The sequence below is a fragment of the Stenella coeruleoalba genome (genome assembly GCF_951394435.1).
Source record: "Stenella coeruleoalba genome assembly, chromosome: 8".
NCBI lineage: Eukaryota > Metazoa > Chordata > Mammalia > Artiodactyla > Delphinidae > Stenella > Stenella coeruleoalba.
Window position 1 is genome coordinate 55097514 of NC_137154.1, and position 20536 is coordinate 55118049.

At 39.8% G+C, this 20536-nt stretch overlaps 2 protein-coding genes across 4 annotated transcripts in view; one reads left to right on the plus strand and one right to left on the minus strand.

Moving 5' to 3' along the window:
* The window catches only part of RSF1 (remodeling and spacing factor 1), a 169600-nt gene extending 154744 nt beyond the window's left edge, over window positions 1-14856 (minus strand). For both annotated transcript variants that reach the window (XM_079929758.1, XM_079929757.1), the window contains exon 1: window positions 14379-14856. In XM_079929758.1, coding sequence (XP_079785884.1) covers window positions 14379-14565 — 187 coding nt within the window. In that variant the 5' untranslated portion in view covers window positions 14566-14856. The remainder of the gene's footprint in view (window positions 1-14378) is intronic.
* AAMDC (adipogenesis associated Mth938 domain containing) overlaps window positions 14849-20536 on the plus strand; it is a 35072-nt gene continuing 29384 nt past the window's right edge. Inside the window, exon 1 of one of the 2 annotated variants that reach the window (XM_079929774.1) lies at window positions 14849-15099. The gene's annotated coding sequence lies outside the window, so the exon portion shown is untranslated. The remainder of the gene's footprint in view (window positions 15100-20536) is intronic. The other variant, XM_079929775.1, reaches the window with a different exon arrangement.

Sequence of the window (20536 nt, forward strand, 5' to 3'; positions counted from 1 at the left end):
CTGCCTCTGTGCCACATTTTGGTAATTCTCACAATATTTCAAACTTTTCATTATTATTATATTTGTTACGGTGATCTTTAACCAGTGATCTTTGACGTTACTATTGTTAATTGTTTTGAGACAACATGAAAAGCACCCACATAAGAAGGCAAACATAATCGATTACTGAAATGACAAACAGGGATGCGGAATATTACGTAAACTCAGTTGATAAAGCAGCAGCAGGGTTTGAGAAGATTGACGCCAATTTTGAAAGAAGTTCTACTGTAGGTAAAATGCTATCAAACAGCTTTGCATGGTACAGAGAAATCGTTTGTGAAAGAATCAATCGATGTGGCAAACTTCTTTGCCTTATTTTAAGAAATTGCACAGCCACCCCAACCTTCAGCAACCACCACCCTAATCAGTCAGCAGCCATCAAAATTGAGGCAAAACCCTTCACCAGCAAAAAGATTACAACAGGGACTTCCCTGGCAGTCCAGCGGTTAACACACCGTGCTTCCAAAGCAGGGGATGTGGATTCAATCCCTGGTTGGGGAACTAAGATCCCACATGCTGTGCAGTGCGGCCAAAAACAAAAACAAAAAGATTACAACTTGCTGAAGGCTCAGATGGTGGTCAGCATTTTTTAGCAATAGAGTATTTTTTAATTAAGGTATGTACATTGTTTTTTTAAAGATATAATGTTATCGCATGCTTAAGAGACTACAATATGGTGTAAACATAATTTTATACTCACTGGGGAACCAAAAAATTCATGTGACTCACTTTATTGCAGTGGTCTGGAACCCAATCTGTATCTCCAAGGTAAGCCTGTATACCAGCTGGTATCAGAATAAAATCCAACCAAAGATTTTTGTGAAGTTTGACATGCCAATTCTAAAATTCAGATGAGAACGTAAAGGGCTAAAAATAACCAACAGCATTTCCAAAAGAATATGGTGCGAGAACTTGCCTTAGCAGATGAAAGGACTTACTTTAAAGCTATAGCAAGTAAAACCACGTGAAGGATACACCAATGTAACAAATAAAGAGCCTAGAAATAGACCCACGTATATGTGGAAACTGGGATACAAGATGTGGCATTACCAATTAGTGAGGGGAGAAAAAAAAACTACATAATACAAAAATAAATTCCAGGAGGTTTAAGACTACAGTTTGAGAAACAAAACTTGTAGAAGAAAATACAGATGAACACCTTATGCCTCAAAATCATAAAGAGAAGGGTTTCTTAAATGAGATATGAAAAGTATAAAGGTAAAAATAAATAATTAACAATTATACTATGCTAAAATTTTAAAGTCTGGATCAACAAGATACTATAAAAACAGTAAAAAAAGATAAACAGTATTAACATAAAAATAAATAAAAATATAAAAATGACAAAGGATTGACATCTGAAATACATAAAAAATCGCTACAAATCAATGAAAACAACAAAGAAAATGGAGAAATGCTATAAAAAGGCAATTCACGCAAGAGAAAAGTGAATGGCAAAAAAAACATGAAAAAATGTTCAACCTTATCAGAGCAATAAGAAACTAATTCACAACCACATTATCAAATATTTAAAAAGTCTGACAATGCTATGATTTGATTACCTGGATAAATGAGAACCCTCATACACTATTGGCAATGTATAAATTGATAAAGCTAATTTGGAAATCAATCCAGCTATACCAAGGCTAAAAGGAAAACAATGGACCTTCTGTATCCCTGGATGCAGAACCTGCAGATATGGACGGCAGACTGCACTAGGCCATTTAAATAAAAGGACTTGAGCATCCTCGGATTTTGGTATACAAGGGGGTCCTGGAAACAATCCCCCATTGATACCAAGGGATGACTGTATACCCTTTAGCCCAGCAATTCTACCTCTAGGCAAAGCTGCTAGAATATTCATTACAACATTACTCTTAATAGCACAAAAACAAACCTAAATATCCACCAATTAAAAAAAAAAATTACAGTATTTTCATGTAATAGAAAACCATACAGCAGTTAAAGTAAATAACTAAAACAGTAAGGCATTAACATGGATATGTTTCAAAAATACTGTTGAGAGGCAATAAAGGAAGCTGTAGAGGAATGCATATAGTATTATATTGATTATATATAAAGTTTTAAAGCCTATAAATCCAGGGCTTCCCTGGTGGCACAGTGGTTAAGAATCCACCTGGCAATGCAGGGGACACGGGTTCAAGCCCTGGTCTGGGAAGATCCCACGTGCCGTGGAGCGACTAAGCCCATGCACCACAACTACTGAGCCTGTGCTCTAGAGCCCGCGAGCCACAACTACTGAAACCCAGGTGCCACAACTACTGAAGCCTGTGCACCTAGAGCCTGTGCTCCGCAACAAGATAAGCCACCACAATGAGAAGGCTGCACACGGCCACAAATAGTTGCCCTCACTTGCCTCAACTAGAGAAAGCCCGTGCGCAACAACAAAGACCCAATGCAGCCAAAAACAAACTTATAAAAAAAAAAAGTATAAAAAAAAGCATATAAATCCATACAATGTATTATTTATAAAAGTATAAAAGTGTTCATGGGCACAATAAACTTCAAAATTCAGAACAGTGGTTGCCTATGGGAACAGACAAAAGAGAATCAGAACAGGAGTAATATACAGAGGACTTCAAATAAATTTGTAATTTTATCATCTTAAAAAGTAAAAGTAAGGGAATTCCCTGGCTTTCCAGTGGTTAGGACTCCGCACTTTCAAACACACACACACACACACACACACACACACACACACACAAAAAGCAAAAGCTAGGAAATTGAAAGAAAAAAGCAGACCCTAAAAAATCTCAGAACTCTGGGGATTAAGAAAAAAAAATCATAAAAATCACGAAGAAAAAGAAACTCATAAACGAAAAGCATCAGACTGACAGATTTCTCAACAGCAACAGTGGATCCTAGAAGACAGAAGAGCAGTATCATCAAAGCTCTGGGGGAAATTATTTGTGAATACTAGAATACTGTACTCAATCTAAATGGGCAGTCAGAACAGAGAACAAAATAAATATATTTTCAGACATGCAAGAACTCAAAATTCACCTCTTAGAAATCCTGTTTGAAAAAGAATGTACTACAGCAAAAGAATGAATCTAAAAGGAAAAATGTGGGAATCAAAAACAGTGGTGAGTGAAAAAACTAGTAAAACATACAGTTTAATTTAAATAATTGTTGAGAAACATAAATATAAATAAATTACAAAGACTTCCCTGGTGGCACAGTGGTTAAGAATCCACCTGCCAATGCAGGGGACATAGGTTCAAGCCCTGGTTCGGGAAGATCCCCCATGCCACGGAGCAACTAAGCCCGTGCACCACAGCTACTGAGCCCCAGAGCTACTGAGCCCGCGCGCCTAGAGCCCATGCTCCGCAACAAGAGGAGCCGCTGCAATGTGAAGCCCGTGCGCCACAACTAGAGAAAGCCCACACGCAACAATGAAGATCCAATGCAGCCAAAAAATTAATTAATTTTAAAAAAAAGAATGACAATATGGAACTAAAATCCCAGCTAATTAAAACATGACAGGTTGGGTGTGGGACAGGATCAGGGAGGAAGCCTGTTAAGATTCTTAAATTGCTTGAGTTATTAAAGCAACTTACTGAGGACACAGGGAGGGGGAAAGGTTAGAGAGTAGCACTGACATGTACACTACCAAATGTAAAATAGATAGCTAGTGGGAAGCAGCTGCATAACACAGGGAGATCAGCTCAGTGCTCTGTGACCACCTAGAGGGGTGGGATAGGGAGCGTGGGAGGGAGACGCAAGAGGGAGGGGATATGGGGATATATGTATGCATATAGCTGATTCACTTTGTTATACAGCAGAAACTAACAAAACAGTGTAAAGCAATTATACTCCAGTTGAGATGTTAAAAAATAAATTAATTAAATAAATAAAATACAAAAAAGGCAACTTACTGTCCTCTAGTATCACCCTCAGAAAAAAAATGGAAAAAATCTCCCAATATTAATTTCCTTGTAGATACAATTATTTACATTATTGATAATTCTAGCTTAAGAAGTATACATAGTAACATTTTGTCTTTCAAAATGATGGAGCTATCCTTTACTAATTAAATGGCATGAGACAAGACTTAAACTATAACTCAAGGAACAATACAGGTTTGAGTTACTACATGGTGTCTAATAGCATGTGTAACAGTTGGAGAGTCACTCCTAAAAAGGAATTCAACTCAAAATTTCTGTTAAATAATCTTTCAAGATTAATCAAGAATTACTCATCAACTATCAACACACACAAAGGACATATATTTACTTAAGTATTCTCATCTATATAATGGACTCAATCCACACTACATATTTAACATATCTATTTATTTAGAGTGGCATTTCAATTTATTTGAAGTTCCATCTCTTTATTTGTGGAGAGGGGGAAACAGAATGTCTAACAACTAACAAATCTTTACCCAGCAGAACGCAGCAATCTCTAAAATTACAAAAAATTTTTTTTTGCAAATGAAAATGACAAAATATCTCAGTTAAAAAAAGCTTTACTGGGCTTCCCTGGTGGCGCAGTGGTTGAGAGTCCGCCTGCCGATGCAGGGGACACGGGTTTGTGTCCGGGAAGATCCCACATGCCGCGGAGCAGCTGGGCCCGTGAGCCACGGCCGCTGAGCCTGCCCGTCCAGAGCCTGTGCTCCACAACGGGAGAGGCCACAACAGTGAGAGGCCCGCGTACCGCAAAAAAAAAAAATAAGAACTTCAAGTTACCCCTGGTGGAGATGATATAAAACAATTCAGAGAAATTTAGCTGAGAATTTTTTTTTATTTAAAAAGTAACTAGCAGAGAAGTAATAATGACTTTTCCCTGAGATGACTTCAGACAGGTAAAAGAAAAAGTGGATTTTAAAACTATACTCTGAGGAGTCCTATAAAAAGTAATAAGCTTAGAAGACAGAGGTTAACACATATGCTTTGGCATGCACTTAAGACCTGGTACAACCAGGGCTTCCCTGGTGGCGCAGTGGTTAGGAATCCATTTGCCAATGCAGGGGACACAGGTTTATGCCGTGGAACAACTAAGCCCATGTGCCACAACTACTGAGCCTGCAAGCCACACTACTGAAGCCCGCGCGCCTAGAGCCCATGCTCCACAACAAGAGAAGCCACCACAATGAGAAGCCCGTGCGCCACAACAAAGGGTAGCCCCCGCTTGCCACAACTAGAGTGCCACAACTAGAGTGTGCAGCAATGAAGACCCAACACAGTCAAAATAAATTAATTAATTAATTAATTAATAAATGGGGGGGGAAGACCTGGTACAACCATATAAGCCAAAAACAGAATTGGTAAAGAGTAGCCCCTGCTCGCCGCAACTAGATAAAGCCCAGGCGCAGCAACGAAGACCCAATGCAGCCAAAAATAAATCAATAAATATAGAAAAAATAATAATAATAAAAGTATACTTCCCGTTTAAAAATAATAATAGTAATAATAAAACCCAAGATGGAGAGGACCTGGGAGGAAAGTCGGAAGGAAGGAAGGAGGGAGGGAGGGAGGGAGGAAAGGAAGAAAGAAAAAGAAAAAAAAAAGCAAGTGGAGAGAGGGGGATTTAGTAGTACAGTGGACCCTTGAACAACAAGGGTTTGAACTGCATAGGTCCACTTACAGACAGATTTTATTCACTACAATACCATACCATCTACAGTTGGTTGAACTATGTGATATGCAATTGGTTGAATCTGCCAACGCGGAACTCCATACAGAGACAGCCGGATGGCTGACTGTGAAGTTATATGCGGATTCTCCACCACACTGAGGGTTGGCATCCCTAAATCCCCTGTTGTTCAAGGGTCAACTGTACATATCTGTATAACCAACACCCAAAATGAAAAGGAGAGTTACACCATGACAAATCTCTAGCAAGCAAAGGATAAAAAGAAAAACTAAAAGTACATCAAAATAGCCATCATTACTAATTTTAAATATGTGACATTTTTTCTTTCAACCAACATTTGGGCATCTACTACATGCTAAGTACTATGCTAGAAACAAAGTGAATAAAGCAAAATGAATTCTTTATGGAGCTAAGTCATTGACATGCTGCCTTTATTTCATGTGCTTTTTTTTTTTTTTTGCTTTAAAGAAAAAGAATATACTTCTAAGGAGCTTATAACTCATGTGTCCCAATGTGATTTTCTCACATGGTCTGAAGTTCCTCAACCACAAATCTTTTGGAAAGCTAATGCCTAAAGTTTGGTTGCAATTTCCTAGACACACCATATTATTTCACACTTCTGTGCCTTTTCCCATGCTGTTCACTACCTGGAATGCTCTTCCATCTCCTCTTCAATCATCCAAATTTCCATAATAACTACAGTGATGCTATGATATCCCCTGGGAAAAGTTAGGTATTTGCTCTTTTATATTCCCAATGCACCTCCTCTCTTAAAGCAATGAGAAGCCCACACACCACAATGAAGAGTAGCCCCTGCTCGGCACAACTAGAGAAAGCCCGCATGCAGCAACAAAGACCCAATGCAGCCAAAAATAAATAAATGAAATAAATAAATTTTTTAAAATATTTTTTTAAAAAGTTAACTTTAACTAAGATTTAATTCTAAAATGAAGTTTTAGGGCTTTCCTGGTGGTGCAGTGGTTGAGAGTCCACCTGCCGATGCAGGGGACATGGGTTCGTGCCCCGGTCCGGTAAGATCCCACATGCCGCGGAGGGGCTGGGCCCGTGAGCCATGGCCACTAGGCCTGCGCGTCCGGAGCCTGTGCTCCGCAACGGGAGAGGCCACAACAGTGAGAGGCCCGCGTACCGCAATAAATAAATAGATAAATAAATAAATAAATAAAATGAAGTTTTAGAACAGAACATGGCATTATAATAAATTGGGAAAAAACTATTCGTCTCATTAACATTACCCCTGCCCTCAAGGAGATTAAAGTCTCATAGGCTAGACTGTAAGTGCAAAAAGTGTTATGAGTATTTATTTATTTATTTTTGGCTGCGTTGGGTCTTCGTTGCAGCGCGCGGGCTTTCTCTAGTTGCAGCAAGCAGGGGCTACTGTTCATTACTGTGAGCAGGCTTCTCATTGAGGAGGCTTGTCTTTGTTGCAGAGCAAGGGCTCTAGGGGTGCAGGCTTCAGTAGTTGTGGCTCGGGGGCTTAGCTGCTCCACAGCATGTGGGATCTTCCCAGACCAGGGCTTGCACCCGTGTCCCCTGCACTGGCAGGCAGATTCTTAACCACTGTGCCACTAGGGAAGTCCCTGTTATGAGTATTGTGATATAAAATCTACACAGGACACTGTGCGGTAAAATGGCAGAAATGGTTAATTTAACCTGAGAGACAGAGAAAGCAGGAAAAATTTCACATGAGCACTTGGTGCTTAAAGAGCAGATTAATGATGGGCAGGAGTACAGTGAGCAGGCCAGGGAAGGAAGGTGGAAAGAGAATATTCAACTCAGGTAGAAGGATGAAAAAAAGGCATAAAGATGTGAAACAACCTTTCATACCTTCAGAGACCTGCAAGCAGTTCAGCCTGACTAAAACAGAGTAGTAATGATGATAGAAAAGTGAGGTTGAATATAAAACGGGATAAAGAAATAGACTCAAGACATGGAATAAAGTATGTGAGAGACTGAGGTCTAAGTTGGCTCCTTGGTTTCTGATCTGGGTGACTTGGGTGGATGATGGTAATATTCATGGTGAGAGGTAATTCAAGATTAAAAGTAAATAAGGCAGCAACTCAATTTTTCTTTTATAAAGCCTCTTAGAAAACTAGTTTTCTTAATTCTTTTTTTGAGATATAATTGACATATAACATTATATTAGTTTCAGGTGTACGAAATGATTCAATATTTGTATACATTGTGAAATGATCACCACAATAAGTTAACATCCATCACCACATAACTATAATTTTTTTCTTGTGATAAGAACTTTTGAGATTTATTCTCTCAGCAACTTTCAAATACACAATGCAGTATTATTAACTATATTCACCATTATACATTGTATAATTATACATTGTAAAATTAACTGTACATTATATCCCCACGACTTATTTATTTTAAAACTGCAAGTCCGTACCTTTTGACCACTTTCACCCATTTCACTTCTTGGTATAAGACTACTCTTAAATAATTTGTTTTGTGATTACCAAAGAGATACACAATTAGTATTGAAAAGGATATGTGAAAAAATATGATACAAAGAAAAAACAACTTATAATCCTACCATCCAGAAAATTATTAAGATAAACTTGTACAAATATAGGGAAAAAAGGCATACAGATAGGATAAATACAAAGCTAAACAAATTATAAAACAAAGTTCACTAAAAATATGTATCATTACAGAGTGTACACTATATTTGCTCATATAACAACATTTTTTAAAAAAATCACTGCTTCATTGTCTATCTTTGCTGCTAAAATATGAGCTCCATAAGGACAAGGATCTTACCTATCTTGCTCACCAATGTATCCCCAGTGTATAGTGTACCTGGCACACATTAGGTAATCAATTAACATTTGTTGAAAGAATCAATCTTTTTTTTTTTAAATGAAGCCCCAGATTACTCTCTCAAGCAATATTTGATACTTCAAAAATTCTAACATAAAAAGAAAACAGAAAACACGCTGATACCCTTTGTAATGGGATCTGCCACACAGTAAAAACAGAAAAACAAAAACACCCAGGCACAGTATATTAAGGCTATATCCATCAGGTAGAGAGCCAAAGAAATTTTCTCAAATCCAGGAACACACATAAATACCTTTCTTGAATACATGATTCAGGCTAAAATGTACTTTGGGTCTGAATTTGGGTTCTTACTTTCCCACACTATATGAGGTTGTACATCTCACCATAAAGTTGTCAGAGATAATTTTAGTCTATTAACTTATAGACTAGAATTCATAGACTACTAACTCCCCAGAGAGGGGACTTCCCCGCTGGTGCAGGGGTTAAGAATCCGCCCGCCAATGCAGGGGACATGGGTTTGAGCCCTGGTCCGGGAGGATCCCACATGCCGTGGAGCAACTAAGCCCGTGCGCCACAACTACTGAGCCTGCACTCTAGAGCCCACGAGCCACAACGACTGAGCCCACGTGCCACAACTACTGAAGCCTGCGTGCCTAGAGCCCGTGCTTCGCGACAAGAGAAGCCACCGCAATGAGAAGCCTGCTCACTGCAACAAAGAGTAGCCCTTGCTCTCCACAACTAGAGAAAGCCCGCGCGCAGCAATGAAGACCTAACGCAGCCATAAATAAATAAATAAATTTATATATATAAAAAAGAAAACCCCAGAGAAAAAAATAAGCATTTGAATGATGATAGTAACTCAAGCTCAGCTTTGTTACTTCTTACTAGATTAGAAAATCCTTAAAAGAAGGGCCCATGTTTAATGTCTTTTTAAAATAATCACCATAGGGAATTCCCCGGTGGTCCAGTGGTTAGGACTCTGCGCTCTCAATGCCAAGGGCCTGGCTTCAGTCCCTGGTCCGGGAACTAAAATCCCACAAGCCGCGTGGCCAAAAAAAAAAAAAAGGGTATTTTAAAAAATACATAATCACCATAATGTTTACTGCACTTAGAATATAGCAAATATTCAACATACAAATTAAGTAAATGAAGTAGCTAATAAATGCTTACCTTCCTTACTAGCTGAGAATTTAACAACACTGGTAAATTTCAAGGCAAACTCTTTAGTAATTTAAAAAAGAAGAAAGTCAGTTTTCATTAACAGGCCCAATTTTAGCCAGAAAACTCCTGTCCCTATTACCTCCAGTTCTGGGACAATGCCAACAACCTCCCTCCGAACGTCCATAACTTTTGGTTACCTCAACTCTGTGATATACCAAAAATGATGGAAAAGAAATACCTTTCTCTCCTTCCCTCTAATAAATGTCTAAAGAATATTTCCTCTTTCAAAGGTGGAAGAGCCAAAACTAGACATTTCGACCAAACGAGGTTGTGGTTCCAGCAATGCTACCACCAACAGCCTACCACTGTAGATCCATGCAACTCCTGGCACATGTACCTGGTAAGATCTTTTGCTCAAAGCAACAGATGGTGACTCTAGTTATGGTAAAGTCATCTTTCTACTTCATGAATGAACCTAAAAACTGCTGTCACACAATTCGATTATCACCAACAGAAGAGAACATATTAAGTTACAATCACAAGTCCAGTTAAAAAAATAAGGTATATCCTTTTTTTTTTTTTTTTTTTTTGCGGTACGTGGGCCTCTCACTGTTGTGGCCTCTCCCATCGCGGAGCACAGGCTCCGACGCGCAGGCTCAGCGGCCATGGCTCACAGGCCTAGCCGCTCCACGGCATGTGGAATCTTCCTGGACCAGGGCACGAACCCGTGTCCCCTGCATCGGCAGGCTGACTCTCAACCACTGCGCCACCAGGGAAACCCGGTATATCCTTTTATACTTGACATTTTGACTTCAAGAGTTAAACTTCAATTCATTTAAAAATGCGAAACACAAATCAAAACTAAAATTACACTAAAAATTAAAAAACCAAAACAAACCAAAAAACTAATGATTCAACTTGTTTAATACTATACAGTAACTCAGTCAACCTTATCCATACACACCTTAATAGACTGTTATTAGATACATATAACTTCTCAATCAGTACCCATACAAAGACTATGTTTAAAAAATGAAAAACTATATTTTCCTCTTGAAGAAGAATGCCCTCTGGAGGAGAGGGAAGATACTTGGGAGCCTTGGATGTTGGTAATTCCACAGTCAATGTCCACTTTTGTTCACAGTCATACCTCCTGATCAACTACCTCCCATCAAGAGGAAGCTGGGGAGGTCCATACAGAGCACAGAATTGGGAGGGCTACAGTAGACTGAGGGAGAGGGAATAAAACATACCTTCAGTTGGCACATTCTTTTCCTATTCTAACTAATATCAATAACAAATCTAAGATTCTACCAAAAACTGTATAATCTTGGGCACTGGACAGCTGAATCAATCTCTTGAACCTTAGTTTCTATGCCTGCCAAATAGGAATAATAGTACCAACCTCAGAGAATAGTTGTAAGAAATAAGGAGCTGATGTTTGCACATAGTAAATGCTCAATAAATGGTAGCTTATATCCTTAAGACTAAACAAGTAGTTTATAAAACCAAATTTAATAATTGACACTGTAGGGGATGAAGAGCATTCTAAGCCGAAGCCATAATGTCAAATTAAGACTTATAAACAAAAATTTAAGGGAAACATCATAAAGGGCCTAAACAAGGACAATATAGAGAAATACAGCCTTGTTCAAAGATGTCATAATGTCGATATACCTACAACAATGACTAGGTAAAAAAGAATTTAACTGGCAACTCAGAAGAATATACAAACCTTTTAAGGAATAATCGCACTAGGAAAAACCAGAAGTTTTATAAAATAGGATTATTGAAATGGCACTAAGAACTGCCTTTTAAAAATACTAAAATGTATATAGAGCAAAACTCCTTTGATTATAACAAGACTTTTCCCCAAGAGCACAACAGCTCAACATTAGACTGTGCTTAAACTCCTTTCTCACTACAAGCTAAAAATTTAACATTTTCATTCCAAATGTACTTTTGTGTCTTCTACCTCACAAATATCTTTAATAAAATTTGTAATACAAGAATATTTAGGGAATTCCCTGGCGGTCCAGTGGTTAGGACTTGGCACTTTCACTACCAAGGTCCAGGTTCAATCCCTGGTTGGGGAACTAAGATCCAGCAGGCAGTGCGGCATGTCCAAAAAAAAAAAAGAATATTTATAAGTACTTGGTTTATGAAAGGATTTTTAAAACATTTCATTTGATCCTCAGATATTACCTCTATTTACTCAAGAAACTGAGGTCCATAGAAATTAAGTAATTTGCCCCACAAACTACATATTATTACACTATTCAAGAGGTTGATTCAGCTGTCCGGAGATTATCAGCAAAATATTTAGTTCAACTAAAACCAACGTCTTTTAACTCTTTCTAGTACACCACAACTCCTTCCCCAAGACTCAGTCCAAATCTTCTTAGTTGGAGCAGTATTATCAACTACTACAAGTAGGTTAACCATCACCAAAGGCCTGAAAATCTTTTCCCTGCACAGTAGCAGCATTTCACCTGCAGAGACTTTTCACTTGCCAAGGATCTTGAACTGCGTAACATTAGTTATTATTCTTGGATCACCTTATGACAAGATCTATTATTATAGTTGAAACTATACCAACAGTAATGCATGGCTGAACCCACTGGTATAATCTCTCAACTCGTATTACTTCTCATTTTTTACTTAGCTAGTCGCCCATTGTTCAATCCTAGATAGAAAAGTAACATGAAGTATTAGACTGACTCTGATATTTTTTCTTGTTACTAACAGAAGCCAAATGCAGTGGCCAAAATACTTAAAAGGAATGGAGAAGCAAGCAATCTTATATACCACCCAAAATATAATGCCAGGACAGAAAATTTATGCCTGCATTCCAACTTGGTCCAAATACATTCCAAAAACAATTTACCAGCAATCCCTTTCCTCAAATTCCCACATTTCTCTCTTATAGATACATTACCATCATTTCCCAAGGTATCCTAAAAGTAACTTATAAGGCACTCTCCTTCATAATGACCACTCTCCTTCATAATGATCATTTCCGTAAAAGAAATGTAAATACAATTTGATAGCCATCAAATTGCAATTGAAATTACTATATTGGGGAGTTTAACTTTTCAAGAAATTCTGCAGAAGTCTTTATATAATATAATCTTTTATTTGCCAGAATTTATGAATGGTAGAGGAGATCTGGGCAGGTAAGAAGAGATATATGCCTGTATCATAACTGCTGTATTAATTTGAGTCTTTGGTAGCCATAATATAATTTTCTCTATAGGTAATATTTTGAACAACTTCACACTTGGGCTCTTCCTAGCTATGTAAATATATTCTGTTAACAGAAACTTCTTCATTTCCATGGAGAATTAAAGAGCAGTCCTGATTTCTTGTAAAGGAAATAGCTATCTGTTTTGCACAATACCCAGTCCACTGTGGCCACCTAATACGGACAAAAAGGGGGGAAAAAAAAAGACCTATTTGGAAACGTTTCTTCTCCAGCCAAGGGCTGTTCCCAGATAAAGGCAATGCTCAGAGTACAACAAAAAAACCCTTCTCTGAAAAAAGAAATGTGCCAGAAAGCAGAGGCATGGATCGGGAATAAATAGGGAGGGAGTGAGTGTATGCGTTCAATGAGGGCTGGAGGCAGCAGGCGCAGCGCGGAGATGCTCCAGCGAAAAGAACCACCAGCCGCCGCCGCCGCAGCAGCAGCAGGAAGTTTCAATGGGGCCGGGCAGAGCATGCGCCCTGAAGCCGCGCGGTGGCCTTATGTGGAAGGAGCACCACTTGCGAACACCAATAATAGACCGGCGGCACCAGAGAGAGAAACATGAGCAACAAGCACCTTCTTCAACTGTTTCCCCTCCGTCTGAGCCCCTCCTCCACCCTACATACTAACCACCCCACCCTACCCTGCAAATGGGAGGGCGACTTCTTCTTCCCCTAAGCCTTATGCCAGGATGAAGGGGGAAGGGACTGGAAAAGTGGGGAGATGCTCTTCTATTATTTGGGGGGAGGTGGGGAGGAGGAAAACTATGGAGGAGGAGAAATTAACCCTCTACCCTCCAAAGTGGAGAAGCTGAACCGACTTCACCCCCCAAAGCGAGAATGGAGGAGGACCCCCTCCTAAGGAGGAGGAGCAAACCTCCGGACTCAGAGGAAGGAGTTTGGGGGGTTAAACCAGCCCTGGAGGGGAAAGGAAAAGAGACCAGAGCCGACTCTCTCGGGGGAGTTCCCACTAGAGGGAGGGAGAGATGAAGTGTCCGCTGCCCCCGCCCACCCAGGTGGAGGGAGAGAAAGGGGCGCCCCGAGAAGATGAGCCCAGCCTCCCCGGAGATGGTAGCGAGGATGGTGGGAGGAGGGGAGGGAGTGAGGGAGGAGTAGAGGAGAAAAGCGCAAAGCTGGCCGGAACCTGCGCTCCCCTTCCCCCGCCACCGAGAGGGAGAAGGATTGGGGGGCCCGGTCCCCGCCGCGGGATAGCAGTCCCAGGGGCGGCCGACCAGCACAATGACCCCTCCCCGCCCCCAGCCCAGACCTAGCCCGCGACGCCCCCACCTCTGCTGGGCGTCGGGCGGAGTGGCTCTATGGGGCCTCCGCCCCGCCTCCCCACTGCCCAAGACCCCAGGGGCTGGGAGGAGAAGATCGGCCGGGCTGAACTGCGCCCCAGCGGGAGGACAGAGCCGCGGAGGTCCGGGGTGTCTGTGAAGAGCGGAGAGAAGGAGCATGCCAGGGCCGCTTCCCGCCGGGCGTTCGGGCCCCTAGCTTACCTTCTCCGTTGCCGACGTCCGGCGGCGGAGCTTGCAGCACCCGCTCCAGCTCGGGGAACGGCAACTCAGGCAGGTCGAGCAGCGGCCCGTAGCGCTCCAAGAAGGAGCAGACTACGGCGAAGTTAGGGCAAGAACCCGGGCAACCCGGAGGAGCCATAGCCACCGCCGCTGCCGCCGCCGCCGCCATTTTGAACTGGAGGATGGAGGAGGAGGCGATAGGGGGGTGGGGGGAGTTGGGGTGCCGAGGAATGGCAGGGCAACCTTACAGACGACAGGAGGCGCTAGCAAGTGGGCGCCCCTGCGGATCCGAGCGTCTCAGGCACGGCGCAGCGATCCCACAATACAACGGCGGCCCGGAGCAGTCGAGAACCTAGTCAGACGTAGGAAAGAGAGTCGCCCCGTGCCTTTCGCTTTCTGCTCTCTTTCCGCCCCCCTCCCTCGCTCCTCCCACTTTGGGTTCGCCACTGCCTCGTGTGACAAGGGGAATGAAAACAAGGGCTGCGGGGCAGGGAGGCGGGCTGGAAGCTGGAGAGGCGGGAGTTTTAGGAACGGTGACCAATAGGCTTGAAGAGGGCGGAGCTGCACTCGATAACAGGCCAAAAGACTTTTTCAGGGCCGCGCGAGTCGTGGGGGGATCGCCTAACCGGGTCCTCGGGAGCAAAGGTGAGAGGTAAAGCAGGGAGCCGTTCGAGATCGCTGCTCCTTGGAGAGAGGGCGTTGGGTAAGTTTGGGGGGGCACTCCCGGGACAGAAACTGGGGCACCAGATGGTGGGGGAAGTTGAGGAGAGTGAATAAGAAGCAACAAAAGAGCAGAATAGGGGGGAAAAAAACGATTCTGAGAAAAAGGTGGAGAAGGGAAAGGTGGAGAGGTGCCCTGAATTAGGGGTTGGGTTGGAACCTTTGTATGGAGAAGTCTCAGTGAACGTCTGCTGAGGGATACTGCTAAGGTACAAGAACCGCACCTGTGCTGGAAAGCAGTGTCTGAAAACTCTGGGGGACGAGGGCCTGATGGAACGAGGCCCTGCCGGGATCACTAGTCTGCGGAGTTGGGGCCCTGCTAGGAAATCAGGGTCTAAAGGGACCAGGCTCTTCACAGGGACCAAGGTGTGAGAGGACAGGGCCCTGCTGTGGTTGCCAGCGTGTGAGGGGGAGGGGCTTTGTTGAGGCACGAAGATCTGGGGACCAGGCTCTGTAGCAGCCCAAGATCAGAGGGTGGACCAGGACTGCACTGAGGGTGGACATGGTAGGAAACTTTGTGCAAGGGCAAAAAGTTTGTTACAAGACAGGGTTCCGCTTCGTTGAGAGAAGCAATGAGCATTCTCCCACAAAGAATCTCGGAAAAACCATCAGTAATGCAAAGTAGAATGTGCGGCTTGGGATACAATGTGCATTTTGGTTAAGAGCCTGAGCTTTGGAGTTCAGCAAGACTTGATTTCTAACGGAACCGCCTCAGGATATTGCGGAAGATTTTTTATTTCTTTGAACCTCTGTAAAGTCGGGGTGATAATAGTACCTACAACATAGGATTTTACTAGATAATTCACAGTACATTGATTAGCACAGTGCCCTGGCACACTGTAAATACTTTAAAAATATTAGTTGCTACTATTGAAGAAAATTCCTAAAACTTAGATAGAGTTCAGCTATTTGTAATTGATAGTTTACTACTTTGAGCCAAAAATTTCAGTGCGCATTTAAAATTTATATAGTATCTACTTACTAAAAAGAATTTCGAAGTATAATATAAACCATTTAAAATAGGACCATTTATAATTAAAGGAAAATAAAGAAATATATAGGCAAGTAATTATATTGGGAACAGAAAAAATGATTACCACAATTAAAAATTGAATTTTCAAAAAAAAAAATTGAATTTTCTTCTGCATTTCTAGGTAAAAAAGGGAAAAACTGTAATGTTCTATATCAGACTTATTATCTAAAGAAAGAAAGAATACTCGTTTATCAAGAGAAAAAATTCTATATTATAAGAGGACTTTATTACCTAGAATACTGATTCTTAATCTCAAATAATATACAAACCCTTTTTGGGACTTCCCCATCAGTCCAATGGTTAAGACTCTGCCTTCCAATGCAGGAGGTGAGGGTTCGATCCCTGGTCGGGGAACTAAGATCCCACATACCAGTGGGGTGCAGCAAAAAACTTTAAAAAAAAATTACAAACCTTTTTATTAATTTATTTATTTTAAAATTTTATTTATTTATTTTTGGCTGTGTTGGGTCTTTGTTGCTGTGCGCGGGCTTTCTCTGGTTGTGGCGAGCAGCGGCTACTCTTCGTTGCAGTGCGATTATGGTGGCTTCTCTTTGCTGTGGAGCATGGGCTCTAGGCATGTGGGCTTCAGTAGTTGTGGCACGCAGGCTCAGTAGTTGTGGTGCTGGGGCTTAGTTGCTCCACGGCATGTGGGGTCTTCCCAGACCAGGGCTCGAACCTGTGTCCCCTACTTTGGCAGGCGGATTCTTAACCACTGCACCACCAGGGAAGTCCCTACAAACCCTTTTTAAAGGAAAAAAATGTTCTTTTAAAATTTACAAATACTGGGAGGGGGAGGAATTGGGAGACTGGGATTGACACATATACACTATAGATACTATGTATAAAATAGATTACTAACGAGAACATACTGTATAGCACAGGAATTGTACTTAAAGCACTGTGGTGACCTAAATGGAAAGGAAATCCAAAAAAGAGGGGATATATGTATATGTATAGCTGATTCATTTTGCTGTACAGTAGAAACTAACACAACATTGTAAAGATATGCCAATAAAAATTAATTTTATAAAAAAGAAAAATAAAATTTACAAATGCTCTTGAAAATATCAGTTTAAGAAATACTGATGTAATTAAAGTCTATACAGCAATATGAATGTACTTCATGCCATTGAACTACACACTTAAAAATGGTTAAAATGGTAAGATTTATGTTATGTATATTGTGCCACAATAGAAAAGTTTAAAAAGTGCTCGTTTCGGCAGCACATATATTAAAATTGGAATGATACAGAGAAGATTAGCATGGCCCCTGCGCAAGGATGACATGCAAATTCGTGAAGCATTCCATATTTTTATGGGGATATATGTGTATGTATATCTGATTCACTTTGTTATAAAGCAGAAACTAACACACTATTGTAAAGAAATTATACTCCAATAAAGATGTTTAAAAAAAAAAGTTAAAAAAAAAAGAAAGAAAAGTCTCACTTTAGGAAAATGTGATGAATTATCATAGCAAAAGAGAAGTCTTAATTTAATGTGTAGTAAAATATGTTAAACAACACTGAAATGAAACAGAACTAAACTAAAACATATATTGTATACCAGGGAATATAGCCAATATTTTACAATATAATGGATGTAAATATAGTATAACCTTTAAAAATTGTGTTTTAAAAGTGTGAATCACTGTGTTGTACACCTGAAACTTATATAATGTTGTTCATCAACTATCCCTCAATTAAAAAAATAAATAAATAAACTGAAATATATTGGTAGAACTCTCAAACTCCCAAGTATATATATCTCTATACCTGGGGCCCCGAAGACCCCAGTTTAAGAAAAATTTGACCCAGAACTTACCAGTTTTGCAAAGATACAAAAATCTTCATAAGATCGTAACTTAATTGACCTTAAATGAAAGGCAGGTACACAATATTAAATAAAATCATATCTTTGTGAATGAATTTTGATGGGAAAAAACCCTTCAAACCAAAAGAAAGATTTAGTTATATCGTTTTCTGAACACTACCCCCCTGCCTCTTTCCTTTCTCTCTCTTCGCTTTCAGCTTTTCCAGCACCTCACCTGCTCTCCCATGGGATTGTAAATATAACTTTCTAAAAAAAAAGCTTTATATAATTTTTTTCTTTTCTCAGTGCTGACACTGTTACTCAAAGCGGGGACTGATAAATAAGGTTAGAGTTTCTGCTTTTGTAATCAAGATTGGCATTAGAACAAAGTCCTTGGGCATCAAAAGTTATATCCACCCAAAAGATGAGAGATGTTGTACTACAAAGCAAGGTTTAGGTCATACCTTCACTAAGTCTGTTCTTGGAAAAAAAATAAATGATAAGCACCGTCTCTTCTTGCCTTGGGCTAAGAGAATTTGTGGGTTACAAGAATTTAATCCCAATTTACATAGTTAAATAATTGCATTATATACATCAAACTAAAAGGTAAAGATAGAAAAAATAAGTAGCTTTAAAAAAAAACTGTAATTGATTTACTGCTACTTCCATAAAGAAGCCTTTAAATAAGCATTAAATTACCTACACTCAGTCTTTATTTATGAATAAGAAATTTCTTAAGATAGTTCAAATTTCACATTCTCTTAGGGGAAAAGACAAAATAGTTTTGCATTCAGAATTAGTGACTAGTTTATTCAAAATACCAAAAAGAAACAAAATGCTCATCAGAAGAAGAATGGGTAAATAAATTGTGAGGTAGTCTTTCAACAGACTACTACTCAGACTGATACACACTTGATATATATTACAACATAGGTGAATCTCAAAAGCATTTTGAGTGAAAGAAGAAAAACACAAAAGAGTAGGTACTGTAAAATTCCATCAATATGAAGGTCTGGCTAATATATGGGAATAGAAATCAAAAGCTTCTTTTGAGCTTGGAAGGGGATTGACTAGAAAGGTGCACAAGGGAAATTTCGAGATACATTCTGTTTCATGACTATACATTTGTGAAAACTCTTGAACTCTAAAAGATATTTCTGCATTTAATTGAATGTAATTATGCTTTGATTTTAAAATTTAATGGCTTAGCCTTCAATTTTGTCAAATTACATTGATAACAGTCTGCCGTATAATGGAATAATTTATACATATTTCTGTCTCTCCAACATATTATCTTTGCATTTGTCACACAATTTTTTTTACAGATATTGTAAGCCTGGCAAATGTATATTGAAGTGAACTGGATTCAGTTGTGGAGCCAGTTTGGGAATTCCTAATTAGTAACAAGCAAATTTACTTAGGTTTGTTTAAAACTCACTTTTACAAGAAATACTTCTAGAAGTATATGGATATGTTATATGTAGTGAAAAAACTGTTAAATGTCAACAGAAGTAGGAATCTATGGTCTTCAAAATAGTTTCATAGGAAAATATATGACAATAAAAAGAAGTAATAAACAAGATTTAATCCAGCCATTTTCTGGCTCTTTCTCTTAATGATAACTGAATTCTCTGTTGCAATAGAATTGTATTCATTGAAGAAACACTTTTAGAAGTGCCTTACCATCTTTTTTCTTAAGAGTTATGCATCAGTCTATTCTTATTTCTTAAGAGCATGGCTGAAACCAATTTCTCTAATGAAATAATTATTTTTACTGAAAGAAAAATTATGTTGGCTTTTTTGTAGAAATGTGTAAGTTGGTCCTAATATTAATATGGAAGTGCAAGGAACCCAGGATATCCTAAACGGTTTTTTAAGTGATGAACAAAGTTGAAGGTCTCACACTTCCTGGTTTCAAAAGTGACTACAAAGCCACAGGAATCAAGACTGTGTAGTACTGCCATAGGATAGCTACTATGGACCAAACTGTGCCTCCCCAAAATTCATATGTTGAAGCCCTAATCCTCAATGGGACTATATTTGGAAATAGAGCCTTTAAGGAGGTAACTAAAGTTAAATGAGGCCGTGAGGATTGGGGCTCTAATGGGACTGGTATCTTTATAAGAAAAGGAAAAGACATCAAGAGTGCTCATGAACAGAGAAAAGGCCATGTGGGGACAAAGCAAGAAAGAATCCATCTGCAAGCCAGGAACAGAGGTCTCACCAGAAACCAGCCCTGCTGGCACTTTGATCTTGGACTTCCAGTCTCCAGACTATGAGAAAATAAATTTCTGTTGTTTAAGCTACCCAGTCTTTGTTATTTTACTATGGAAACTCTAGCAGACTAGTACAGAAGTCTCTCTCAACCCTCATAACAGTTCGTTACAATTTCCTTACACCACTTTTCAAAAGTTACCTTGTAATTTTTAAAAGTCACCTTTAAAAAATTGTTAGTAATTTGCATATGTCTTCTCTCCTCTAGTGTAATATTAACTTCTCAACAAGAATCATGTTTTATAAATTTGTGTCTTCCTCCCATAGCACCAAAGATAGTGTGTTTATGTCCTTTGTTATA